The sequence below is a fragment of the Heloderma suspectum genome, chromosome 1 (assembly GCF_057233095.1).
Source record: "Heloderma suspectum isolate Gila_16-S chromosome 1, 16-S_ref, whole genome shotgun sequence".
Classification (NCBI taxonomy): Eukaryota; Metazoa; Chordata; class Lepidosauria; order Squamata; family Helodermatidae; genus Heloderma; species Heloderma suspectum.
In genome coordinates, this window is record NC_139458.1 from 391801137 (window position 1) to 391827640 (window position 26504).

The 26504-nt window shown below is 43.7% G+C and overlaps 1 protein-coding gene across 1 annotated transcript in view; it reads right to left on the reverse strand.

Moving 5' to 3' along the window:
* COQ8A (coenzyme Q8A) overlaps positions 1-26504 on the reverse strand; it is an 83328-nt gene that overhangs the window by 23804 nt on the left and 33020 nt on the right. Inside the window, exons 4-5 of the mRNA XM_084828635.1 lie at positions 20057-20123; positions 7652-7726 (exon numbers count right to left, since the gene is read on the reverse strand). Coding sequence (XP_084684761.1) covers positions 7652-7726; positions 20057-20123 — 142 coding nt within the window. The remainder of the gene's footprint in view (positions 1-7651; positions 7727-20056; positions 20124-26504) is intronic.

Sequence of the window (26504 nt, forward strand, 5' to 3'; positions counted from 1 at the left end):
AAAAAACAAGGGAAGGGTGACCCTCCCCTCCTGGGTCACCAATGGTCCCCATCTGAATCAGGGCCACATGTATTTACACAAGAGTAAAAAATAAGTCAAGATTCAGCTACATGATTAGTGAAACATGTGATTTAGCCATAAGAATGTTTTAGCTGGTTGTATTATACCGAGCTGCCAATATGCAGCCTTCAGCCAGACCAGGGTCTGTGCTGCTGCTCCTTCTGCTTAAGCATCTAGTTTCACAAAATTTTACTAGAGGCCACAATTTGAGCAACTCTCCTGCCTTTGAAAACTAGCTTGCAGCAATTTAAGTCAGGTCTGGAAAAAGTTATTTGGGAAAAGCACTTTGTTTTTAAACCCTTTATCCCATGATTTCAGCTGCAGCCCTTGAGATTCTATTATTCGCTGACTAAGCCCTGCCACAAAACCAGACTGCTGCTCCTGTTGACAAGATGAGGTCAACGACGTTTTTTAAAATAGTGAGTTGCGAAGCTCCATTTGCAGACTCTTTGGAATGAATGACAGCAGAGGCAGATGAAGACAGTCGCGCGGAGGGGGGGAGAGGAAGGAGCAGATAGAAACATATTTGACTTCATCAGCCCAACAAAATAGACCTGGAATCACGACAGGAAAGCACCAGCCTCAAAGAGGAAATCTACAGAACAGTGCAATCCTGTATGTATATACTCAGAAGTAAGCCCCACTGAGTTCAGTGGGTCTTGCCTGGAAGCAAGTGGGTATGGAATTGCAGCCTTAGGTTCATTATTATTAATCAGCATCACCGTTCATAAGCCAAATTTCTACCTTCATGCTCTTTATGTCATGAACTGGAGGATAGCAGCTAGTGAATATTTGTTTGAATACAATCTGAGAATCTTGCTCAAGAGTAGAAAGTATGTCATTAAGGCGGACCGGCATTCTCAAGAACACAGCAAATGCCAAATCACAACAGGTGCATGAGTTACATGCATTACTAGACAACAGTTCCTTCTAATGGGTCATCTAATCTACACCTATTCCCCATTCTAACAGTACTATCTGATACAGGTTTACTCAGAAGCAGGTCCCACTGTGTTTAATGGGGCTCACTCCCTAGTAAGTGTGCTTAGGACTGCAGTCTAAGAAAACAAAAGCATCCTTGACTCCTGTCCAGTGTTTTCTGGATGATCTCCATGGGAGCATTCCAAAACTGATGTTGTACTTATTAACCTTATTATGACAGGATTAGGAAGTTGTCTCTCGTGTTGACCCAAATCTCCTTCCTTGTACTTTCAAACCACTGCTTCCCCTTGCCCCCCCCCCACTTTCCCCAATAAGGGTAAACATTATTTTCAGAACGTTTTTCTGTAAGCCAATTTCCATATTAACTCCTTAATGAGATGCATGTGTTAATTTACTTGCCTGTTGAGAAATCTGTTGAAGGCAGGAGGCCAGAAATGTGGTTGCCACTGTTGAATGCTTTTTAAATTTTACGTGAAATTTTATTTTATCTTGAAATAAAGTTAACAAAATAAAGGCAACAAAAAGAAGAACATAATAATAATATAACACGATCACTAAAAAAATAAAAGACTTAACTAATTATAACTCTTAGTCATTCCGGTGAGATACCCATCCTTCTCCAAAGCTTTGAGAAAGACAGGGACTCTCTCAGACTTTTTTAGATTTTTTTAGATTTTGCAAAGGCTCAGAAAATTAGCGAGACACAAAGAATTGCTTCCTGGGGCTTAATCCATAGTCAGGGAGAGTCCTCTCCCTCCTCCAAGAGGGTTTGCACTGCTTTCCAAGGGCAGTATCCAAAGCTGCCCTCGTGCTAGTAGGAACCACCACTAAAGCAACAGGAACCTAGCACTTCCTAGAGCAACCCTGGAAACTAGCTGAAACTAGCATTTCTAGAATGGAACAAGTCAGCAAACCTTACAGAAGGGAGCTCTGCTGACCTGTTCCATTCCACAGTTTCAGTTGGTTTCCAGGACTGCTCTAGGAAGCGCTAGCTTCTTGTTGTGCTGGCAGCCATTCCCTCTAGTGCGACCTAATGAGCGCTGGCAAACTGCCAGCTTTGGATTCCAACCAAAGGCTCTCCAAAACTCAGCAGGACAAGGATCCTGCCTAGCCTGGAACTGGAGAGGAGAGCAAGGGCTCATCCCCACAGTTGCTGGGTCTAAAAGGTGCTCCATGTGTCTTCTAAGCTCAGAATGATGTCGCTGTCAAGGACCCATTCCTCACACGTGAGGGAGAGGCAGAGTGAATGGCAAGAACAAGTTCTGGCTAGAGGCAAGGGCCAGTCACAAGTCTGAGGACTTAACCAGTGACCAACGCAAATGATGGTTGGAAATTGCTCGGGTCACTTGCCTCTGCCTCCTCCAGCCTAGTGTTCCTAGTGAATGCTTCCCAGATAAATGGTGAGCCCCCCACCTTAAAGGCAGAAAGTACGAGGAAAGAAGGAGCAAAAACGAGGTCACATAGGTGAAGGGATTTGCGGCTTTTCTTCAGATCACAGGTGGCAAAGGTTTTTTTGGCCCACGGGCTGAATTCCAATTTGGGAGGATCTCAATGGGTGCATGTCAGCAGTGGGCAAGGCTAAGGACACAAAGCAGGGCCCAGGACAGAGGTTGTTGTTGTTGTTGTTCAGTCGTTCTGTCGTGTCCGACTCTTCATGACCCCATGGACCACAGCACACCAGGCCTTCCTGTCTTCCGCTCTCTCCCAGAGTGTGCTCAAGTTCATATTCATTGCATCGGTGATGCTATCTAGCCATCTCATCCTCTGCCGTCCCCTTCTCCTTTTGCATGGAATGTAAACTGACCTTTCCCAGTCTTGTGGCCATTATTGAGTGTTCCAAATTTGTTGGCATATTGAGTGCAGCACTTTAACAGCATCATCTTTTAGGATCTTAAATAGCTCAGCTGGAAGACTGTCATCTCCGCTAGCTTTGTTGTTACTAATGCTTCCTAAGGCCCACTTGACTTCATTCTCTAGGATGTCCGGCTCAAGTTCAGTGAGCGCACTATCATGACTATCAGGGACATTCAGATCTTTCCTGTATAGTTCTTCTGTGTATTCTTTCCACCTCTTCTTAATCTCATCTGCTTCTGTTAGGTCCCTGCCTTCTTTGTCCTTTATCATGCCCGTCTTTGCACAAAACATTCCCTTGAGATCTCCAATTTTCTTGAAGAGATCTCTAGTCTTTCCCATTCTGTTGTTTTCCTCGATTTCTTTGCATTGTTCGTTTAAGAAGGCCTTCTTGTCTCTCCTTGCTATTCTCCGCAAATCTGCATTCAGTTGGGTATATCTTCCCCTTTCCCCTTTGCTTTTCGCTTCCCTTCTTTCCTCAGCTACTTGTAAAGCCTCATCAGACAGCCACTTGGCTTTCTTGCATTTCTTTTTCTTTGGGATGGATTTCGTTGCTGCCTCCTGAACAATGTTACGGACCTCCATCCATAGTTCCTCAGGCACTCTGTCTATCAGGTCTAATCCCTGAAATCTATTCCTCACTTCCACTGTATATTCATAAGGGATATGATGTAGGTCATACCTGAATGGTTTAGTGGTTTTCCCTACGTTCTTCAATTTAAACCAAAATCTTGCAATAAGAAGCTCATGATCTGAGCCACAGTCAGCTCCAGGTCTTGTTTTTACTGACTGTATAGAGCTTCTCCATCTTTGGTGCAAAGGACATAATCAATCTGATTTCGATATTGACCATCTGGTGATGTCCATGTGTAGAGTCACCTCTGGTGCTGTTGGAAAAGAGTGTTTGCTATGATCAGCGTGTTCTCTTGGCAAAACTCTATTAGCCTTTGTCCTGCTTCATTTTGTACACCAAGGCCATGCCTGCCTGTTATCCTGGTGATTTCTTGACTTCCTGCTTTAGCATCCCAATCCCCTATGATGAAGAGGACATCTTTTTTTGGTGTTAGTTCTAGAAGGTGTTGTAGGTCTTCATAGAACTGATCAACCTCAGCTTCTTCGGCATCAGTGGTTGGGGCATAGACTTGAATTACTGTGATGTTGAATGGTTTGCCTTGGATTCATACTGAGATCATTCTATCCTTTTTGAGATTGTACCCCAGTACTGTTTTCCCACCCTTTTGTTGACTACGAGTGCTACTCCATTTCTTCTAAGGGATTCTTGCCCACAATAGTAGATATGATAGTCACCTGAATTAAAATCGCCCATGCCTGTCCATTTTAGTTCGCTGATTCCCAAGATGTCGATGTTCAATCTTGCCATCTCATGTTTGACCACCTCCAGCTTACCTTGATTCATTGATCTGACATTCCAGGTTCCTAAACAATATTGTTCTTTACAGCATCGGATTTTCTTTTCACCACCAGACACATCCACAGCTGAGTGTCCTTTCGGCTTTGGCCCAGCCGCTTCACTCTTTCTGGCGCTACTTGGAAATACCCTCTGCTCTTCCCCAGTAGTATATTGGACACCTTCCGACCTGAGGGGCTCATCTTCCGGCATCATATCTTTTAGCCTTGTGATACGTTCCATGAGGTTTTCTTGGCAAGAATACTGGAGTGGGTTGCCATTTCCTTCTCCAGTGGACCACATTTTGTCAGAACTCTCTGCCATGACCTGTCCGTCTTGGGTGGCCCTGCGCGGCATAGCTTATGGCTTCACTGAGTTACGCAAGCCCCTTCGCCACAACAAGGCGATGTTGAAGCCATGATGGGGCAGGACAGAGGTAATGCTGACCAAATTGGACATTTTCCCACCAAGCACACAAAATTCAGCTCAATTCTAAGACTACACAGGAGCAAGCCTCAGCACAACAGCTTTCATGTCTGCAGAAGCACAGCTTAATTCTGTGCAGACTGGAGGCTCCCTATCCCTGCTCTAAATGTTGCAGACGACAACTCCCATCAGTCTGATCAGAACTGCCCATTTTCAGGAATTATGGAGTTAGAGTTCACAACATCTGGAGGGACCCATGTTGAGGGAAGGCTGGATTAAAGTCACAACCACAGACACTAAAAGCAGTGGCACAGCTAGCTAAAGAACTAGTTATCTATTCCCTGTGTGCGCACCCTCCCATAACAACTGGATTCTATTTCAAGGACTGTACAACATCACCTGTCTACAGCAGAGTTCCCATACATGGTGCCCTCCAGATACTTTGAACTACAATTCCTATCATCCTTGAGCTTGCTGGCTAGGGCTGATGGAAATTGTTCTCCAAAAAATCTAGAGGGCACCATGTTGGGGAAGGCTGATCTACAGATTGTCTGAGAAAAGGGTCTTTGACCTTGACCACCACACAAAAATGCCTATGGTTCTTTTGTAAAGAAACCAGCAAATGAACACAAAACAAAGAGCCCTTGACAGTTCACTTCTCCTTATACCAAATCCAAGGAACATAGAGCCCCCCTGCCCCATTTACAGTTTGTGAGCAACAGCGAGTTCTACATCTTTTAATAATTTTGCTGAGCCTGTATTCAAGTCGGGGAGTGATCAGTTATACAATGTACCTCATGCAAACAGAAAAAAATGTAAACAGAACTGTTGCACAATCTCTGCCCTGGAACAGGTCTGTCAAACAAGAGGAATGCCTTCAAGGATCTTGTAATTGAGCTTACTGTGTTCACCTCAAATGCCTCCTCCACTCTGTACCCATCAGGCAATTTACAGCATCCTGGACCTGCGCAAAGATTCTGTGATTATACATTCTATAATTTCTGCAAGAGATTTAAAACGGACTACAGTTAGCTTTGCATTTGCATTCAACATGTTGTAACCACATGTTAGCTGTGCACCCTCAGGAAAGGATTAACGGCTTCTCCAAATATAACATGTACCTTTATGGAAGTGCTTTAATAATTATTTCCATGGAGACACACATGTGAAGAACATTACAGAGGAATGGTAACATTACAAGTTACCATAGATTTTGGGGGGTAGGGGAGAAAACTCAGTGAGCAAGCCTAAGGTAAAAGGGGGCAGAGTTCAACGACACAGTGCATGTAGATAAGTTCAAGGTTTAAGCCCTGGCATCTTTTTACTGATGTACTTTAATTGTGTTTTTAATTTGCTTTTATGTTTTAATTTCATATCTGTTTTTATTGGAGTTTTACTATTGTTAACCACCTTGATTGCCTTCTCTGGCAGAAATGCGTGCTACAAACTTAATACGTTAATAAAATAAATCTCCGGTTAGAAGGATCTCAGGTGGTAGGACAGAGAAAGCCTGCTGCTTGTGACCCTGGACAGCTGTGGCCTACCAGAGGAAAAGGGGAATCATGTGTAGTTGCCAAGCAACTAAGTAGCATCCACTATTGCTTCTGGGTTAACAGGAAGCATTAGAACTATGAAAGCTACACCTTTAAGTTCAACCAGTGGTGGCATAAGGGAACACCAAACACACACACACACGTACATATGTACGTACGTAATCTTGGAAATGCTAAATGGAGAGGTAACCCCTTGTCAAAGTATTGAGCAATTTTGTTTGGGATCTTGACCCTTCGGCTTTATGACCTGTTTACTGAAGAAAGCTGACCCTTGATGCAGTAAAAAGCTTTGGGTAGCAGTACAAATTTAAGAACTATTCCCATGTTTCTTTTCCCTGTTCACATTCTTAACATGTTGGGAACTGGTTGTGAAAGAGAGAGCCAAAGATACCAATCTGAAGCATGCAGACAGCAAGATCCCAGGCTGAATAAGGCCTCTGGTTGGACAAACTTTGTCAGACTCACACTTGAACACTCACAACTGAGTGTAGTTTCTTTTTCTAATAATTTTAAGAGCTGGGAGATTCCAGGTGGGAAACAGCCTTACAGTTTGAAAAAGGAGCACCAGGAGACTTGGCATCTGGCAGCAAGATGTACGTTTGGCACAGTACTCCTCTTCCCACACAAGGACATGTACCTGCTCTGTTCCTGAGCAGCGTGAAGACCTTGGACGGAACGAAGTCCAGCCTGCCCCAAACCTCCCATAACCCCTCCCCCGCTGCATTTGTGAACTTCCATCTGGCAAGTTCAGATGCGAGACCACAGTCAACCCAAGCACAGAAACGTCTTTTTGTGCAATAACACCGTTCCCTTATCTCAGATACATTCAATATAACCTTCACTTCAATGACTGATTGTTAGCCAACTCCAAGACAAACAAGATATCTACTTATGGTAAAGCAAGAACTATGACTACTTTTTTTTTAATATTCTGAAAGGAAAGAACCAGAAGACAAACTTAAAAAAAAAAAAGTTCAAGGATAGCAGCAAAACAAGACAGGCAGTCACAAATACTTTGCTAAGCAAACAGACACATTAAGCTTCCATGTTGATCAGGGCCAGTACAATTCCAAGGAGCCAATACCTTATCCTACTCCACAGTTTTGTTTCTCCCACCTTAGAGAGAGCAGGCAGGAATATGCCTTCCTCAAATGTGCTGCATCATCGTCATCATCTTCTTAAAGACAATTTTAATTGTCATTTATTCAAAGTGGATAAAAATGCAGGTAGTTGTGTTGCTTCATTAGGAAACAAATCTGAATGCAAAAGTACTATGAAACCTTTATTAGTTGGTATTACACTACTGTGGCTTTAAAATAGTTGTGATTCCGGGCACTTACAAAGCAAACTGTGTTCAGAGACAAGGACAGGACTGGATTCTTGTATTAGCAGTAAGCAAAGAAACACTCACCATTGCGTTCTTCAGATCTAAGGCTCTTCTTTGCAACCTCTGCCAATGCTCCAATGCCAAGGCCAACAGCTAAGCCTTTAACAAACAAAAGGGAAGGAGGAAGAGAGAAAGGGTCACAGGGAGAAGGATAAAATGCCATCTGTACATAGTCACATCTTTGTGCATTAATGAGTTGTTGCAAAGTAGCTCTTCATCTGATACGGATACCCTTTAAACAGACTAAAGACATGTATTAAGTAAAAACTAACAATGCACCACTATCAGTGGCATGCTGTGCCCCAATGCAGCAACATTAATGTCCAAAGAAAATGTCTCCACAGCATAGGAAAGTGCTCCAGAAATGGAGAGTCAAATAACAGTAATGTTGCTCCTCCTGAGATGGGAGCATCCTACACTTCTTCCACTGCATTTACATGGATCTTTGATCTAACACAGCACATATTAAGGTGGCTACCTGGAGACTGCGACTGTACCTTTAAGTGTTCCCCATGCTTGTTTATTATTATTTCCAAACACTGAACAATGTGAAACCAAAATCTGAGATGCTTCACTTTACCTCCCACCCTTGTTCCTTCATTGGTCCATTCCTCCACCAACCGTGGGCAGGAGAGCTAAATTTTGCCCCACTACAGGTGGAGGAGGAAGTGGAAGAGCTTGTGCCTCCTAGCCTATTCCTATAGAAAAGTTTTGCCTTGTCTTGGTACCATGGAGTATTTAAAGGTGTACACACTGTGTCCAGATTTGGCAACCCTCTTATGTGGAAATATGGACAGAGAAGTTCTTTTTTTTAAATATCCTTAGCAAAAAGTTTCCAATATGTGGAATAGGGGGAAAGTTACACACAGAGCTCTGGGTTCTCTCTGTAGGATACAGGGCTGGAATTTAAAACATCCATTTGTTAGTGTAACTAACTCTACAATCCTCAGCATAGTAGCTGTTGGAAATAAGTGCAATTCTGCCATGCATGCATGCACGTGCACACACACAATATCTATACATAATATAACAGGACATCCAACTAAGCTCTAAGCAGTCTTTGGCATCCACAAATATGAAATACTAATTCATTTGACACCCAACCTAGTTGATAACTGCTTTGAGAATGAGTTTTACGATTTACATTCCTGTCTTGAGTGGGGAGATGTCAAATGCCATCCGGAGATATTAAGCAGCTAAACAATCCTCATTTTACTATCAGTTGACAAGGATACCACAAATCATGTCAAACAGGCTGTCAAGCTTCTAACCTTCTCTTCGTGCCGCAAGCACAGCATCACAGTGTTACCAGTGACATGGCTAAACATATCCACACACGCTACTTGGAGGAAAGAAAAGGCTGTAATTCCATGGAAGAGCTGGGTACAATGGGTAGCATCCAATGCAGGTCTTGCACCGCCAGCACAAGAAATGAACAGTTCTGCTCGTTTCAGCACTTGCCCTCAGAAGTGCTACATCATGGCCACCAGCAGTAGGGGCTGCACCTGCAAGGCCCATGTTGGCTACTACCCAATGGAATGAAAGGGAAGACACACAGAATCCAAACAGCAGACAACTCAAGACAAATCTGACCAAATACAGGCTAGAGCCCATATTAGCGCCTACTCTGTGGCAGCAGTGATGGCGAAGAAATCTTATTTCACCACCACCATTGCATCTGCTCAGTGTCACCCGCAGAGCTGTTCCAAGTCAACTGCAGGGGCTTCCTATGTGCTTCTGGGCTCAACTCAAAGTGCTGGTTCTAGCCTTTGAAGTCCTAAATGGCTTAAGACCACGTTATCTTAGAGATGACTTGCTTCCATGTAGGACTGCCTGGGAATTGCTCTTGTTGTCACCTCAGAATAGTCAGTGAACAAGCATGATAGAGAAAGCATTCCTGTGACTCTGGAATGTCCTCCCAACTAAAATCCCTCTGTGTATCTTTCGCCAGAACTGAAGACACTTATCTCAACTGGCTCTTAATGTGCACCATGTAGTTTTACTTATTTTATGTATTTAAAATTATTTGTAGGCCGCCTTTAAGGGTGGAATTCTCCCTGCTGCTAGTTCTAATGTATAACATCTTTTACTCTTGCTGTTGCTAGGTTGGCCGTTCACTTTGTTTTAAGTATTGGTTGAAATTCTCTGTTGCACTTTTTACCGATTATATCATATTTTTTTATAATTATGTCATATGCCTATCTGGGTACTTTGAGTAGCGGAGTGGGATATAAATAGTTAGTATTTTTTATTATGGTAGCACTTGAAATGAGCCAAGAATTTAACAAATTAACAGGCTTCAGTTCTACTCATCCATCTACAATGCTCTTTTCCCCCCTCCTGATAAGATTTAGGCTTGTACAGTATGTACTCTGCCCAGTGCTGCACAGCTCCACCTTAATAATCACACAAATCGGCCAGCCCAGAACCAAAACAGTCAACGTTAAGATAGGCACATGCTATAAACAACTTACAATGGCAGGCTTTTTAAAGATTAACCAGGAGGGATTTCTTAGCTTCAGTGTTTCAGAACTGTTTACATGTCAATTTATTTTGATAACGCCATTTTCCTTCAAGAGGGACTTTCACCTTAGTGTTCACAAAGAGACTGTATTGCACAGCATGTATTGAAGGTGCTGCTCTTACAAAAAAACAACAAAACATTGTCCTCTGGGTTGTGTCCAAGCCTGCAGGGTTTTTTGCACACCAGTCATTCACCCCAATAAGGGGTCCCAAATACACTACGTACTGCAAATCACCTTTTTCAGACCACTTCTTGGTTTTAGTTGTTTGCTGAGGCACTGTTCTGTGCCACCTATGCCATTATAGGGGCCATTTTCTTTTTGGTGGTGGATTTGAACCCTGGCACCAGTTCAGCCAGCCAGATTTTAATCTGCTGATTTACATCAGCACAAGGTAACAGCACAGCCTTGGTTATTTCACCCTAAGGCTCCCTACCCACTTTTTCCACTAAACGGGTACCACCACACAAAATCAGTTTTTATTAAGAAAATAAAGAAAATCTCTGGGCTTTCAAGTTCAACAGGAGAAAGCATGTTTCTTTTTTCAACTATTTCTAAGCCGCTCTATAGTCAATGGAAAAAATGTCCAGGAAATGCACAAAAATTAGTATGAAGAGAGCATAAAAGACAAATATGAAATGGAACACAAACCACTGGTTTGGAGTGGTAGGCACAACCTACATGGTTTGGCTTATGAAGCTATGAGGTAATTACAAACCTTGCTCACACGTAATAGTATGGTTAACTATTACTATATCACTCACTATAGTTGGAGTGCCTCCATAACCCTGACAAACAAACATACAGGCACACACAGTTTCACTCCAAAATAAACAAAAACAGTCCTGCCCTCTTTACAGGCTTCTAACAGTCTTATCTTCCATGATGCATGGCTTATCCTACGCAGACTCCATCCAGCTAAGGAGGCTCTTATGTGACAGTTGCTTCAAAACACATGCAACAGCACTGGGAATGTGCTGAGTTAAGCGAACAAACAAATAAATAAAATTAAAAAGGCACTAAGATAGCCTTCTGCGTCAAGAAAAGCTACATTTTGCAACGTACGTAAGTTTGAGCACTGTTGCTCTTACAGAGTTCAGACAAAAGCAGCCAGAAGCAAATGCATAGGAAAGCCTTCTAAAGGAACCAAAAGGGGGGAATTGCCAATAAAACCAAATATTGTAAATAAATGAAACCTGAACCATTGTGGTCTGATATAGATGTAAAGTGTCCCAGTCTCTTAATCATGGTTAAGCTTTTAATCACCCCACCCAAATTTCACCCTCTCTTTCCATTTGAAGCATTAAACACATTATAAAGTTATATCTGTCCCTCTTTGTATGAGGAGTGAGGAAGGAATCCTGCAGAGCACTCCAGATGTCTTAACCCTAGTGAAGTATGCATTATATCTGCACTGAACTAAAGCAGGCTTCTCCAAGCTGGAGCATATGAGGTTATCAATGGCTTGCAAATGCTGGTTAGAACATAAGAACATAAGACGAGCCATGCTGGATCAGCCCAAAGATCCACCTAGTCCAACATTCTGTTCACACAGTGGCAACCAGCTCTCAATGGGAAACCCACAAGCAGGACATGAGTGCAACAGCATCCTGCTGCCCATGTTCCCCAGCCCCTGGTGTACAAAGTCATATGGCCTCTGATACTGGAGGTAGCATAGAGCCATCAGGACTAGTAGCCATTGATAGCCTTCTCCAAGAATTTGTCTAACCCCCTTTTAAAGCCATCCAAATTGGTGGCCATCACTATGTCTTGTGGTAGCGAGTTTCATGGTTAAAGGTTATCGTAGTGTGAACCTCTGTTCAGATGTCACACTGCACCATAGTTAATGGGAAGGCAGTGTTCACATTACATTAACTTCTAATAAAATGTAAAGAGTTGTGTGTGCCACCAAGTTTTGTTTTGTGGGTTTTTTTACACACTTTTAACAAGTCTCATTACACCTTTAGAATGTGAGTGCTGGTGCACTGCGGACCAGAAACTCTGATAAGAAACTGAAAGTGCTTTTCAAAACCTCTGAAAATCCTTTTGTTGTTGTTTACGTTCACTTCTCCAAAATAAAGCTGAATTCAAGCTCTTATTTATAAGCATTGCAAAGCTACATAAGTTTTTGCCATTAAATGGAAAGAGTAAATGAGAGTCCATATACTGTTTTTCTGAAAACAGTAAAAAAACACACAACTATATTACTTTTAATATAAGCAAAGATCCTCGGGAAGATGAGATGCATCCAATATCATATGCTTTGCTTCAGTGGAATAATTGCACATGCACAGAGCCCAGCAAATACCCCCGATTTACATGGAGTTTGTTCCTGTACGGGCTTATTTAGGACTGGGCCGTAAGATGAAGTTGCAAAGCTTTGCATATGGTAAAAACTGGGATTGTAAGTGAGAAACTGTGTACAAGAGACAGACATAATGCTAAACCATGGTATGAGCGTTCAAGAAGCCTTAAGCTTGCATAGTTCTTCCACCTCTCCCCTAGTGTGCAATTATTGCATCCTACATTCCTAGTTGGAGGCAAAGCATAGTTCCTGTTTGTCTAGACCAGCAAAATAAGATTTGCGCTCCCACACATGCCAGAATTGGAAACCTGGGACAAAACTTAGTTTCCAATCCTGGTTTGCAGGGCAAGCACAGGCCATAGTTTGTAAGTTCAGACAAAACAGCAGCCTATGGTTTGCCTCATACCAGGAAAGGAGGGAAATACTATGCACAAGGCAAGGAGAGAGATGGAAGCACGTGAGCATGAGGCTTTCTAAAGGCTGTCTCTCGTACTTGCAGACCACACAGACTGGCATAACATCTAAACCAACCCATTACAACACTGAGAAATACTATTTTAAAAGGAGCTGTTGCTTCTCTTAAAGACAGCCTCAGCAAGCAGCTGTTCAAAGTAGAAAGGGAACATTAATTAAAACACAAGCACGTTTGAGCATCGAGAGTGACTTTATGTTTCCGTGCCAAGTCTGAACTAGATCACTGCACCCCCCAGTCCAGCCTCAGCCAGGACAGTGTTGTTCAAGCCAATACATTAGCCTGGCCTGTTCAGCATCACATTCGGACCTTCCTGTCCTGCACATTCCTGGCCCATTTCAGAGCAACAGTTCCCAACCCCCTTTCCAAACATGTTACTTGTTACCTAACTAAGACTAGAGAAGCCATCCCCAACCTGGTGCCCTCCTGCTGTGTTGGACCACAACTTCCATCATTCCCAGGCAGCATGGCCATGCTGGTTGGAGATTATGGGAGTTGTAGTCCAACACAGATGGAAGGTACCAGATTGGGGAAGGCTAAAGTATAGACCTTCTCAACTCAAGCACGGCAGATTTTTTTCCAATTCAAAGCTTAAGTGTAAAGTAAATTTCGCCAGGAAGGATTTTGCTAAGGGCTGTGAAGACACTTTGACATGTAATTTGAGATGTGAAGCCACAAATTTATCTCGTTCCATTAACACAACTATAAGCCACCCATAAAACCTTTAACACCCTCTCATATTAGTCAAATTCAGACCAAGGATATTAGACGTTTAAAATTCTTACTCTAGTCTTACATGGGGAATGCCCCACTACTTTCAGTGAAGACAGCATGTCAAAGCACCCATATGAATGGTATTATATTAATGTTAATATGGCCAGCCTTGTGGGTGGGGGAAGTCCATAACAGCACCATAATTCCCATATCTTTTAAGAACTTTCTGGATTGAGGGCATTTGACTTCAGAAAAATAGGGTGATTTTCTGGATCAATTGCATTGCTTCTGAAATGTTTCCCTTTGTGTATACATCTACAAAAATAATGTCGTATCAACAATACCAGCTCCTACAGGAGCCACAAGTTTCAAGGGCAATAAAACCAGTAAAGAACCTATCTTTGCCTCTGCCAAACTCTAGAGTAGGGGAGGGGAACATGTCACCAGATGTTTTGGACTAAATTCCCATAAGCCATAGCCACCATGGCTAATTGTCAGTGATTATGGGAACTGCAGTCCAGAACATATGGAGGCCATCAGGTTGCCTACCACTGATTTAAACTCTAGGGAAAAGCTTGATATTCCTCAAGCGCAAGCAAAGATGGACAGGCACTGAGCCTAGTTTTGTTTTTCAATCACCACTCTTGAAAGATTCATTCCACAGCTGATGCATCTGACAAAGTGGGCTCTAGTCCACAAGACTTATGCCACAATACATTTGTTAGTCTTTGGACTTTTGAACTCCCCTCAGCTACAGAAACAAAAATTTGCAATTGTTTCCTCAACAAAACCAAACACTGACAATATCTCACTGATATTGCTATCGGTTTATATGTTCCAGTATTCAAAAAGTCCTAAATACAGGAAAAGGTGGTTGTTGTTATAGTAGTAGTAGTATTAAATGCTTTGGGAACATAGGAAGCTGCCTTATACTAAGTAAGACCATGGGTTCATATAGCCCAGTATTGTTGACAATGACTGGCAGCAGCTCTCCAGGGTTTCAGGCAGGATTTTTTCCTAGCTCTAATTGGGGATGCTGGGAATTGAACCATGGAATTTATGCATGCAAAGCATGTGCTCCACCAACTGAGCTACGGCCTCATCTAGCTAACTTTCTTAGCTATTTTTCTTAGCTGCCTTTCAAGACTGTGTTTGCATACACATGCACTCACACTTTGGAAGGGGGGAAAACTGGCATTCATACAATTGTTCCTCCTATTGGCTCAGGAAAATGTTTATTTTGTTCTGTAGCTTTGCCTCTGCTTCAAGGGATAATGTACACTACACTACACAGTCCTGTGGTAACTTGCCCAGTGGAAGCTCAGTTCTCAACCACTTTGCTATACAAACAGAAATGTTCAAAAGGCATATAGAAGTAGATCTCATCTTAGAGAAATGAATACTCCGGACACGAGCCAACTTTAGCTATAAATAGAGAAGGTCACAAAACAGCAGAGCCATCTCTTTTAACTAAGCCGCATGCTGTTCTTTACACATTGGCCACACCAAAAAGGACAGACGGAAGGTGACATTCCTCCATCCTGCTAATACAGGGATCAAGATGCTAATAATTCAAAGAAAGGCAGGAAACCCCAAAGACAGTTTCCAGGTCCAGTCCCCAAGATGGAAACAATATCCTTCCGAACTGTATAAGATAGTGGTGCAGAACCTCAGGCCTGGGGTGCAGAACCTCAGGCCTGGGGTGCAGAACCTCAGGCCTGGGGTGCAGAACCTCAGGCCTGGGGGCCAAATCCAGCCCGCCTGGGGGCCAAATCCAGCCCGCCTGGGGGCCAGATCCAGCCTTTCAGGTTCCCCATAAGACCTTGCTCCCTTCCCTGGCCCCACCTCTTTTCCTCAACCACCAATCGTTTGGTGGTTTCCCAGCTTTTGTTCAGTTTCTCCCCCATTCTAAAAGGTTGAAATGCCTCTCCTAAGGATTAGCTACTGGCGGTAAGAGCTTTAAGCTAAACTATGCTGGTATTCTTGGGGTTTTGATCCCGCCCCTTTTGCCTTTGAATGCGGATCATCCATGAATGCGGATGGTGAGTGGTAGTGCCCCACACCTGGCAGAATTTTCCCCCTTATGAAAACCTTAAATCTTACAGAAGACCTCTCAGGATCAGACCTAATAACTCTTGTAAACCAAATGTGCCACCTATGTATGCAGGGCAGTACCGAACATGCAAAGCGATAAAAAACAGAAGAGTATTCCCACAATATTCTTATTCAGGCATTTTCCAAAGAAGGGATGGGCAGAAGGTAGATCTCCAGATGTTTTGGGTTTCAGCTCCCCAAAGGCCTTGCCAGCAAGGCCAATGGTCACGAATGCTGCGAGCTGAAGTCCAAAATATCTAGAGATCTAGTTTCTGCCTACCCCTGCTCTAAAGTACTTACCCCAATGCAAGAGCAAGGATGGGGTCATGCCACATAGGTCAGCTCCAATGTCACGCAGCTGCTTTAATTTCAAGGTTACTTATTGTTACAGATTTATTACTATCTTTGGCCTCATTGTTATTGTAAAATGAGGACCTATTAGTTAAGATATAGCTAAAGGGAACTCAAAGTTACTAAGAGAGCTATCCTAAGTGTTTGGGGTGGGGGAGAGTGGCAGATCATCCACCACTCCCAAAGCCCTGTTAGCTGATGCCAACCAGAGCGGGAGATGGGGAGGAGCTTTACCAGGCTTTTTAGCATGGCAATTTTTTAAAATTCTCTTCCCCCTCCAAATGAAAACAATTGGTGGTGGGGGAATTAACTCTGCCAGCTCCACACTAGCAAAGCTAGGTCCAATCCTGAGGCCCCACAGGAATGGAGGGGCTTTGAATCCAGCAGATCTGTCACTTCCTCATGACCGCAATGATTTCAGGGCCTACTGCTGGCAAGAACACAGCCAGCAATAGATTTAAACCTGCACAAGGTGTAACTGGGGCCTCTGGAACAAGTATCACTTCCTTCCAGAACTCCTCTCTGCCAGTGGAGGGGGTTCTCTGCTCTATCCTAACCTCCATCAGCCACTGGATCTGGGGGTCAGAAATGCTCTGCCCAACAATTTAATGTGCAGAGTGGGAGACCTTGCTAAACTAGTAGATGAAGAATCATCAGCAATTTGATCATATATTCCATGATATACTTTTTTTTGTCAAACATACTACCTTCTAGTACCCATCTCCAGTTAAAATCAGCATTACTATATAATTCAGGTGAATGGTTATTCCTTTCTTATTATATGTTACTATATTTTATAGTCTTTGTATTACGGTATCTGCCTTGAGCACCATTTGTTGGAAAGTTGGGATACAAATGTAACAAAAAAATAAACCAAATGGTTCAGAACAGGAGCGCGCAACACATGGGTGTGTTTCTTTTCAGCTTCACTGTGGTGGTGTACAGAGGCCAACTGCCAAAACTGCCACCCCCCTTGGGCAGTCTTGCAGCCCCCACCCCACTGCTGGTTCTGCAGAGAAACAGGACACAGGAGGATCACACACAGTTTCCCAGCAGAAACGCTGGGAATGCAGCTGCGCGGCCATTTCCAGTTCCGGCTGTCGTGTGGCTCCAAAGGGTTTGTGGCGGGTCCAATGCAGCCTCGCAACCCAAGTTGCCCACCTGTGGTTCAGAGCCTTGGTTCTTTGGTGAAGTTCATCTATTTTCTAGTCCCTGGAAAATTATTCGTACCAGTTTTAAGAAAAGTATAAAATATGAGGGAATGTGATTTGTTAATTGTTGAGTTGTCATGCTATTTTATCAAGCTTTAATATAAGGTGTTTCTTTTGGGTATTTTTCAACTGATGCTGAAATTCAAGCAGAGAAGTTACATTGACTTCAGTAGGACTAGTGAGCCACAAAAGAGATCACAGTGCAAGTCAAGACTCTGTGCTAGAGGGGAGCTGTGTGAGCCCTTCCCATCTACCACGCAGAAGACCTGAGGTGCGACCAGCTCTTAGGTTTTTTACCCCCTAGCTTTTTGAAGGTGTGTGTATTGGGGGGGGGGGGTTCTGCAGTTAGCCACCTTGGCTGCCCCACTGATGGGACAGAAAACAGGAATATTTAATATATTATTAAATGTAATTCAACTTATTTATTTATTACATTTCTATACTGCCCAAAAGCCAAAGCTCTCTGGGTGGTTCACAACAATTAAAGCCATAAAATACAAGATGATAAAAGTTTAAAACTATGGTATAAAATAAAAATAAAATCCAAAATAAAACCTAGCAGCAACGTAAAGACTTAAAAAACAGTAAGAGATTTAAAACAGAATCTGAAAAACTAAAATGCTTGGGAAAATAAGAAGGTCTTCACTGCCAACGATGGGTGTGTGTGTATACCATTGGCTGTACTTTCTGAATGGTTAGTGCCCCACTTTTGTCAAACCCCTTGAATTACAGCTGAAAGTCCTGACTTCGCTCCCATCTGGGTGTGTTTCTTTTCAGCTTCACTGTGGTGGTGTACAGAGGCCAACTGCCAAAACAGTTATCCTTGTTCCATTATTTCTGGCCCTGACTGTATATCAGAGTTTCTAGCTCAGCAGCTTCTCTCTCTCTCCCCCCCATCCCTTTTCCTAGCTGGTTGGTTTTAAGAAGGAGTCTACCATACAATTGTGCTCATTTCACATGCCAGCAAGGTTATGCTCAAAATCCTACAAGCTAGGCTTCAGCAGTATGTGAACCGAGAACTACCGGAAGTACAAGCTGGGTTTCGAAGAGGCAGAGGAACTAGAGATCAAATCGCCAACATTCTCTGGATCATGGAGAAAGCAAGAGAATTCCAGAAAAACCTCTATTTCCACTTCATTGACTACGCTAAAGCCTTTGATTGTGTGGATCACAACAAACTGTGGCAAATTCTTAAAGAGATGGGAGTACCAGACCATCTTACCTGTCTCCTGAGAAACCTGTACGAGGGTCAAGAAGCAACTGTAAGAACCAGATATGGAACAACCGAGTGGTTCAAAACTGGGAAAGGAGTACGACAAGGCTGCATATTGTCGCCCTGCTTATTTAATTTATATGCAGAGTACATCATGAGAAATGCCAGGTTGGATGAATCACAGCTCGGAATTAAGATTGCCGGGAGAATGATCAACAACCTCAGATACGCAGATGATACCACCCAAATGGCAGAAAGCAAAGAGGGTCTAAAGAGCCTCTTGTTGAGGGTGAAAGAGGAGAGTGCAAAAGCTGGTTTGAAACTCAACATTAAAAAAACGAAGATCATGGCATCTGGCCCCATCACTTCCTGGCATATAGAAAGGGAAGAAATGGAAGCAGTGACAGATTTTACTTTCTTGGGCTCCAAGATCACCGCAGACGGTGACTGTAGCCATGAAATTAAAAGATGCTTGCTCCTTGGGAGGAAAGCTATGGCAAACCCAGACAGCATAGTAAGAAGCAGAGACATCACCTTGCCAACAAAGGTCTGCATAATCAAAGCTATGGTTTTCCCAGTAGTAACATATGGCTGTGAGAGCTGGACTATAAGGAAGGCTGAGCGCCAAAGAATTGATGCTTTCGAACTGTGGTGCTGGAAAAGACTCTTACGAGTCCCCTAGACTGCAAGAAGGTCAAATCAGTCGATCCTAAAGGAAATCAACCCTGACTGCTCATTGGAAGGACAGATACTGAAGCTGAAACTCAAATATTTTGGCCACCTAATGCGAAGAGAAAACTCCCTGGAAAAGACCCTGATGCTGAGAAAGATTGAAGGCAAAAGGAGAAGGGGACGGCAGAGGATGAGATGGCTAGATAGCATCACCAATGCAATGAATATGAACTTGAGCACACTCCGGGAGAGAGCGGAGGACAGGAAGGCCTGGCATGCTATGGTCCATGGGGTCACGAAGAGTCGGACACGACTTAACGACTGAACAACTAAGGAGGACAGCTCTAGTCCTCTTCTAATAATGCCAATGCCTCAGTCCATAAACCTTCACACATACAAGCAGTGGGCTGCATATATGTGGCTGCATGCAAGGATTTGGTACAGTCACTTGTCAATGAGATGGCAGCCAGTGAGTTGTAAGACCGAGGTAAATTTAGAAAGGGGCCAAAGTTCATAAAGTTACCAAATGCCCTAGATCAACTTCAGCTCCCAAGTGATCCATCCAGATCAGCAAATGACACCTGAAATGAACCTCCCCCCCTGCCAAACACACATCTGCACCAGCAATTTATCTTGACCCAGAAGTTCAGTCAAAATGGTATTTTAAAGAAAAAGTTGCTTAGCAGTAGCAGTTCAGGCATTCAGTTTCAGCATCACTGCTAAATAGATCTGCCAGAAACCCTGTATGTCTGTCCACATCAACTGATATGGATGGTGCTGTTCACAGAAAACTGACTGCATGAGTCTGGCTGGCTAAGAAGAATCTATCTTCACAGTGATCTTTGCTCCCACAATTCAGAGAGAGAGAGACTCACCTCCAAAGTTAGCAAGTCTCCCAATTCGAGTAACTGGCACCTTCCGCTCTCGAGCACGTTCACTGAGCTGCAGGGATTTAAGAAGAAAAATAACATGATTTCGATAATGAATATACTAAGAAATCAAACTCTAACATTTATGAATGCCATACTGGAGAAGTTACATGATGCTTTTGTTGGTTTCCTTCAACATCATTTTCCCCCCAAAGCTCATTTAAACAAATCTGAAGCTACTGCAACTATCCAATCACAGATCCATGGTATAACTGAGAAGCTCAGCCATGATGGCTTTTACACACACATTTTGTTGGCATCACCCTAGTACCCTGTCTAATATATATTATGTCTTCTGTTCTTCCAAAAGCTGCATGAGTAAGGGACTCATGGCAGCCAGGTGCAAAAGGATCCCAAAGGTAATGTGCAAGCTATGCATTAAAGTTCATGACCTGTCTGTCCTTTACTGTAATGGGAGTTGCCCTCATGTGAGCAGACAAACAGTGGGAACTCTGGATAAATGCAAAATGCCTTCTAGCCTCCACCCTAATCAGGCAAACTCATGAGGATGACTTAAACTGGCTAATGTAAAGCTTTAGTGAAAAATATGGTGCAATTCTGAAGAGTCCTCATCTCAAGACAGATCAGCACCTTAAAACACCAGCGTCCCTCATGGTATCCTTGATTCTGGGAATCCTCACCCATTTGTACCTTGGAAGGCATTTGTAATGCTTAAATCAGCCAGCCTAAGTTCAGTCAAGAAGCCAGGAACCTCTGAAAGGCTCCTATTCATTCCCCAGAGCTGACCTATTGATTCTTTTGTTTAACCTCGTTCTGAGTACACTCAAAGTGGTTGCCTCCTTTCTGCTCTTTCACTAAACTCTCTGCCCTGGAGTTCAGCCCCTCTGAGAGTTTTGATGGTGGGATCCAGCATACACAGATCCTCTGTTGCATGGAGCAAAGATCCTTGCACGATTCTCCGGGCATGCTGCTTGTTCCCTGCAATTTGCTCCTAAGCGTTAGTCCTCTCTCTGGACCAGAACCCATGTTTCCAGTCCCAGAGCTCCCTTTTTGTTTGCACCACCTTGCTGCCTTGCATGCCCAGATGGAGCATCACCCCCTGTGCAGCACGCACTGTGTACATGACTGCAACATCAGAGACAATGACATTTTGTATCCTTTTGGATGCATGGAGCCTGTACCTCGTAGTGGAAAGCAAGCATTATGACCATTAAGATGATGTTGTCTTTAAGCTCGGTGGCTTCCCCTCCCATTGGTCAAACAATGAGCCAAGGGCATTTTGCTAGGTTTGGCAGGGTCTCAAGCCAGGCATGTCCCACTTCTAGATAGCTTCCCCTCCCTTTCATCCTTCTCTCAGTTTCCATGCATGCATCCATGTTTGCTATTTTCCTCAGTCAAGACACAGGACAGGCATTGATTCACTGCCCTCCATTCCCAATTCTGTTTCTGAATTGCATTCCATCGTGAGGCTCAGGTGTTCCTGGTAGTAGCTTGGCCTGCTCTTGTTCCCCCAAAATTGCCTATATCAGTCTTGGTCTCCATGCCAAAGAAGACCATTATGTGCACAGTGATCTTCGTTCCCAAGCAGACAGAGACCTCAACTGGGCATTAAGTATGTGCCAGAAGCTCTGAGAAGCCAGGGTAGCCTGTGCCTTCAGTGAATTCCACTGAACAGTGAATTCCACTGATAGCAGTGAACAGCCAGGAAGTGAAGCCCATCGTGTTGCCCTTCCTCTGAAAGGTGAACATACCAGTTTTATTTATTTAAAATATTTTTAAGACACGTTTAAGAGCAAAAGCCCTCCCAAAGTGATTACATGATAAAATCCCATACAACAAAATCCTATACAATGCTGACACAGCATAAATTCATAAACTCTACCAGCAGTAAAACATCCAACCCAAACAATACTAAAATCTAAAACACAACTGCAGCTAAAAAACCCAAACCAATACAAATAAACCTACTTAGGAAGAGGCCAGAGAAAACAGGTAATTTTTCAGGACCTCCCTAAAAGCTTGCAATCATGGGGCCTGTAGACTTCACATGGCAACCTGTTCCAGAGGTGTGGGGACACTTGCAGAAAAGACTCTCTCTGTGTGTCACATGCTTGCCTGTCTAGAGAGCAATCCTGCATCCTGAGGGATCGCTCTGATATTGGAGCCTGCAAGTGCCTTTCATTTACTTGTTTTCCCTCCACTGGGGGAGGGGAGAGGAAGAGGGTTATGACAGAAAAAAAGCAATGGAAGGGAATTCATTTTGACCAGTTTCAGAGGTCGTCTAAGGGCACAATCCTATGGCCGCTAGACAGCGTCTAGACAGCCAGAGGATTTTTCAGATCCCAGAAACCCGACTCCACGCCCCTGCCACCTTGTAGGCAGTGCAGTTTGTCCACGGCTCCACACTCATAACAGCAGAGCCGAGCAGGCAAAAATGGGTATTCCCGGGGGCACGGAGGAGATTGCGGAAGCACCATTACACCACTTCCTATGTACTGTCCAGCCTCCCCACCCCGCTGCAATGCACCCAGGATAGACAGCCAAAATCAAATGCAGGGCAGCCGGAGCGTGGAGGAGAGGATCCCCTCCATGCTCCACCCACCCTGTGCTGGATAGCTGGCCACCTCCAAGTTCAGAGGCAGCCGACTATCACCATAAGATTGTGCCCTAAGTGTCCCCTGTGTTGGGGCTGGAAGGGCTGTGCTCCCACTCTGCTCACTGGCACATCCCAACACGTCTCTGTTCCAACCTTGGGGAGGAAGCTACCATGAATGTTTCTGTAGCTGCTGGACAGGGGGGTTCTGTAGTCAGATCTCTACTTCCGAGGGCAGAGCTCTCTCTCTCCACCCTCGAAGGGGGAAATCCACCATATCCTTTGGCCCCCAGGACACCCTCCCGGGACTATAGGATTGCTCTCTTAACTGCCCTTAAAGGTGGCCAATTGAGAAGAGCCTCTGCGGCTGATCTTAAAGTGCAGGCAGGCTGAGTTCAAGTAACTTGGTCTCAAACAGGCTTTACAGGTCAAACCCAACACTTTAAACTGGGCTCAGAAATGAACTGATAACTAGTGCAGCTGGTGTGGTACAGGTGTCAGACGATCTGACTGCCTTGCTCCCACCAACACTCAGGCAGCTGCACTGTGCATTAGATGAAGTTTCCAAACTGTCTTCAAAAGGCAGCCTAACACTAAAAACAAAATAATTCTGGGTATCATTATTATTGTTTGTTCATTTAAGGGTTTAGATCAGGGGACCCCAACATTTTTGCTAGGCTGGGAGTTTTTGGACCTGTGGACATATTTGGGAATTGGAGAAGCTGCTGTGGGCACCACAACAAAATGGCTCCTATGGAAGATGTGGCTAATCACATAATGGTTGTTGTGGGGGCCTGGCTAGTCAAAAATGAGCTAAAGAGGTGGAGGGAGAGAAAGAGCAAGGCTAGAGGCTGGGAGGGAGGAGGAAATCAGAAGGCAAAGTGGTTGAGAAAGAGTAAGACTAGAGATAAAGAAAGGGGAGAAATAGAGAGGCTAGAAGCTAGGAGAGAGGGGGAAATAGCAAGGCAAAGTGGTAGAGTGTAGAGAAGGAACAAGGCTAGAAAGGGAGAAAAAGACAACTATCCTAACATTTTGCAAGGATTTTATTAAAATAATTTTTTGAAGGAGGCAGGGAATAGAGCGCTTCATGAGCACTGTTGGAGGTCCCTGCAGGCACCATGGTGCTCATGGCCTCCACACTAGGGACCCCTGGTTTAGATTCATTGTCCCAGTTCTGATTCAACAATAAGCGAGGGTTCTAGGGGAAATCTGGCTTATCAAGCCTGAGCAGTGTGCTGATGCATGCAGCCCGAGCACTCCCACCTGGGTCCTTTTGCAAGCAGGAGCTGCTAAGCAAACCACAGACCTTCCATCCATAGTTTGTTTATTGTTGCATGTGCACTAGGATCTCTGGTTTGTCTCTCCCCAAACAAGCCAGAGATCCCAGTTCACACTGGGGCAAACCATGGCATGGAAACCTGGTTTCCAGTTTAGCTGCTTCAACTTACTGTTATGTCCAAACAGGGCCATTACCTTGCTTATTTTCAAGCTGATCTGTGACAGAACCCATTACAATGACTGTTTTATGAGGCATTTGATGGGTGGCTACAACCTTTAATGTATGCAAGCATGCATGAACACACAAGCACAATGTACCCAAGAAAAGGTGAGGAAGTTCTGTGTATTCTGTTCAGCGTGTGATACATGATACAAAATTCCCTTCCTGATTTTCTAGCCATCATAGGTAAGAAAATAAGCTTGGAAGCACATAGGCAGTGGATGATCAAATCACAGAAGCTGGGGAGGGAGAAAGAGTATGACAGAAGACTGAGTTGCAAAAAATACAGTAAGAATTTACATAATACATGTAAGTTAAGAAAAAGTGCGTATTTGCCTAACAAAATAATTTAAATAATTCAGCTCAACTGGAATAGCACTGAATACTCTGCACTACTAGTTTCCTACAACGCACCATTTCCTATGCCATTCCAGTTACTCAGTTCTGTCTGGCCTAGATAGTTGGCAGTAGATGTCTTCTGGAGTTCAGCTGGTCTCTGATCTAGACTACACTGTCTGGGTTCACATGTAACACCAACCCGTTGTATGAGTTGTTGGAAGTCTGGTTTGTGTTTTGCAAATCCAGCTGTGCTAATAAACCATGGTTTGTTAACCATAAACAGCCCAGAAAGAGAACCTAAGGTTTGTTTTTGGGTTGTGAATTTTGGGTTGCCCAAACCATGGGTTGCCCTTACGTGCAAACCCAGGATCATGGATTATTAATAGGTTGTTTCACAAAGCTACAGAGACAAGAATGGTTAAAGGGGGTACTACAGTGGCACAAAGGCATTTGGGATACAGGGAGGGAGCAGGTGAAGGAGGAGGGAAGCAAACAACCCATGGATTGAGAGAACAAACCGCAGTTTGTTCAGTCATCTGCCAGACAAACCCTGGGTAGGGCAACAAACAATTAGTTAACCATGGGTTAAATAAACCATGGTTTAGCACAGGGGTCCCCAAACTTTTTGGACCCATGGGGACATTTGGGAATTTGAGATACTGCTGTGAACACCACCACAAAATGCCTAATCAGTGGATCGCTGCTTTAGACTCTGCCTTTCACTGTTACTTATCTTACACTGTTACTCATTCAGGAACTTTTGGTTCATGTCTATTGGACACTGCAACATCTCTTTAATACAAGATTGTCTAATTCAGCTAATTGCTTGTGGTGCAATACAGCTAATGCGCCCTTTAAACATATGTTTTGGCAATGTCCAGTAGTTGCTTCTTTTAGGAGGGAGGTTATTACACAGAAAAAAATTGTACTAGAACAGTCTTTAATATTCACTGATGTACACACTCTTTTAAACTATTTACCTGCTTCATGGAAATTAACAAATGGTCAGGGTAAATGGATTTTCTGCACCCTTTTGACAGCTAAAAGACTGATATTACAACAGTGGAAGAATAAACACTCGCGTCCTATAATGCAGTAGATTGAAGACCTTACAATGCTTTCAAGTATTTGAAACGGGGCCATGTAGACATCACCTTCAAATGGATACTTATTTGCATATTTGGTCCGCTTTTGTTGCAGCACATGTATAATTGCTACAAAGCTGTATGCTTCTCATACAAATCCATGTATGTATATTAAAAATGGAATTTTACAACATTAAGAATAAAACAATAAAAAATATTTTGGGCGCCCACAGGCACCACACTGGGGACCCGGAGGCACCATGGTGCCTGTGGGGACCCCTGGGTTAGCTTTATGTGCAAACCAGACCACTGTGGCTATCTATAGGAAGGAGGAGGGAGACACCTTTTTCCCAATTTTTGTGAACCGCCCAGAGAGCTTCGGCTATTGGGTGGTAGAGAAATAAATAAACAAAATTCCCTCTTCCCCCTGCAGTCCCCAATGCCACATCCAACACTGTCCCAGGGGGGCTCTCAGTCCTCCAGAATAGCTTTTCAGAGGGCTGTAGAGGGAAGGATGAATCCGCAGCAATCACCTCTCCCCACCCCATTTCCTCCAGTGGGAGTGTCTCATTAGTAGAGCTCTGGATCCAACCCAATATAAAAACAAGCACACAAGCAAACATAGGATGCTGCCGTATACCACATTAAACTACTTATCTGTCCTTGACTTAGAAAAATGCTACTTTGGTTCAGCAGATTAGTATAGCACAGTCCTGTCAATTGTGCTTTTAAAGCTATGATTTTCTGCTCCTTCAACTCGCAGAACACAGAATTGTCTGAGACGGGATGTAAACCAGTAGGGATGTAAACCAGAAGCAAACCTGTGCTGCACCTGTTCTGGATTTCAGCTTGAGGGACACAAGAACAAAAAACAACAAGTATAGCTTCTTAACTATCCCGAGCATTTAGCAGAATATT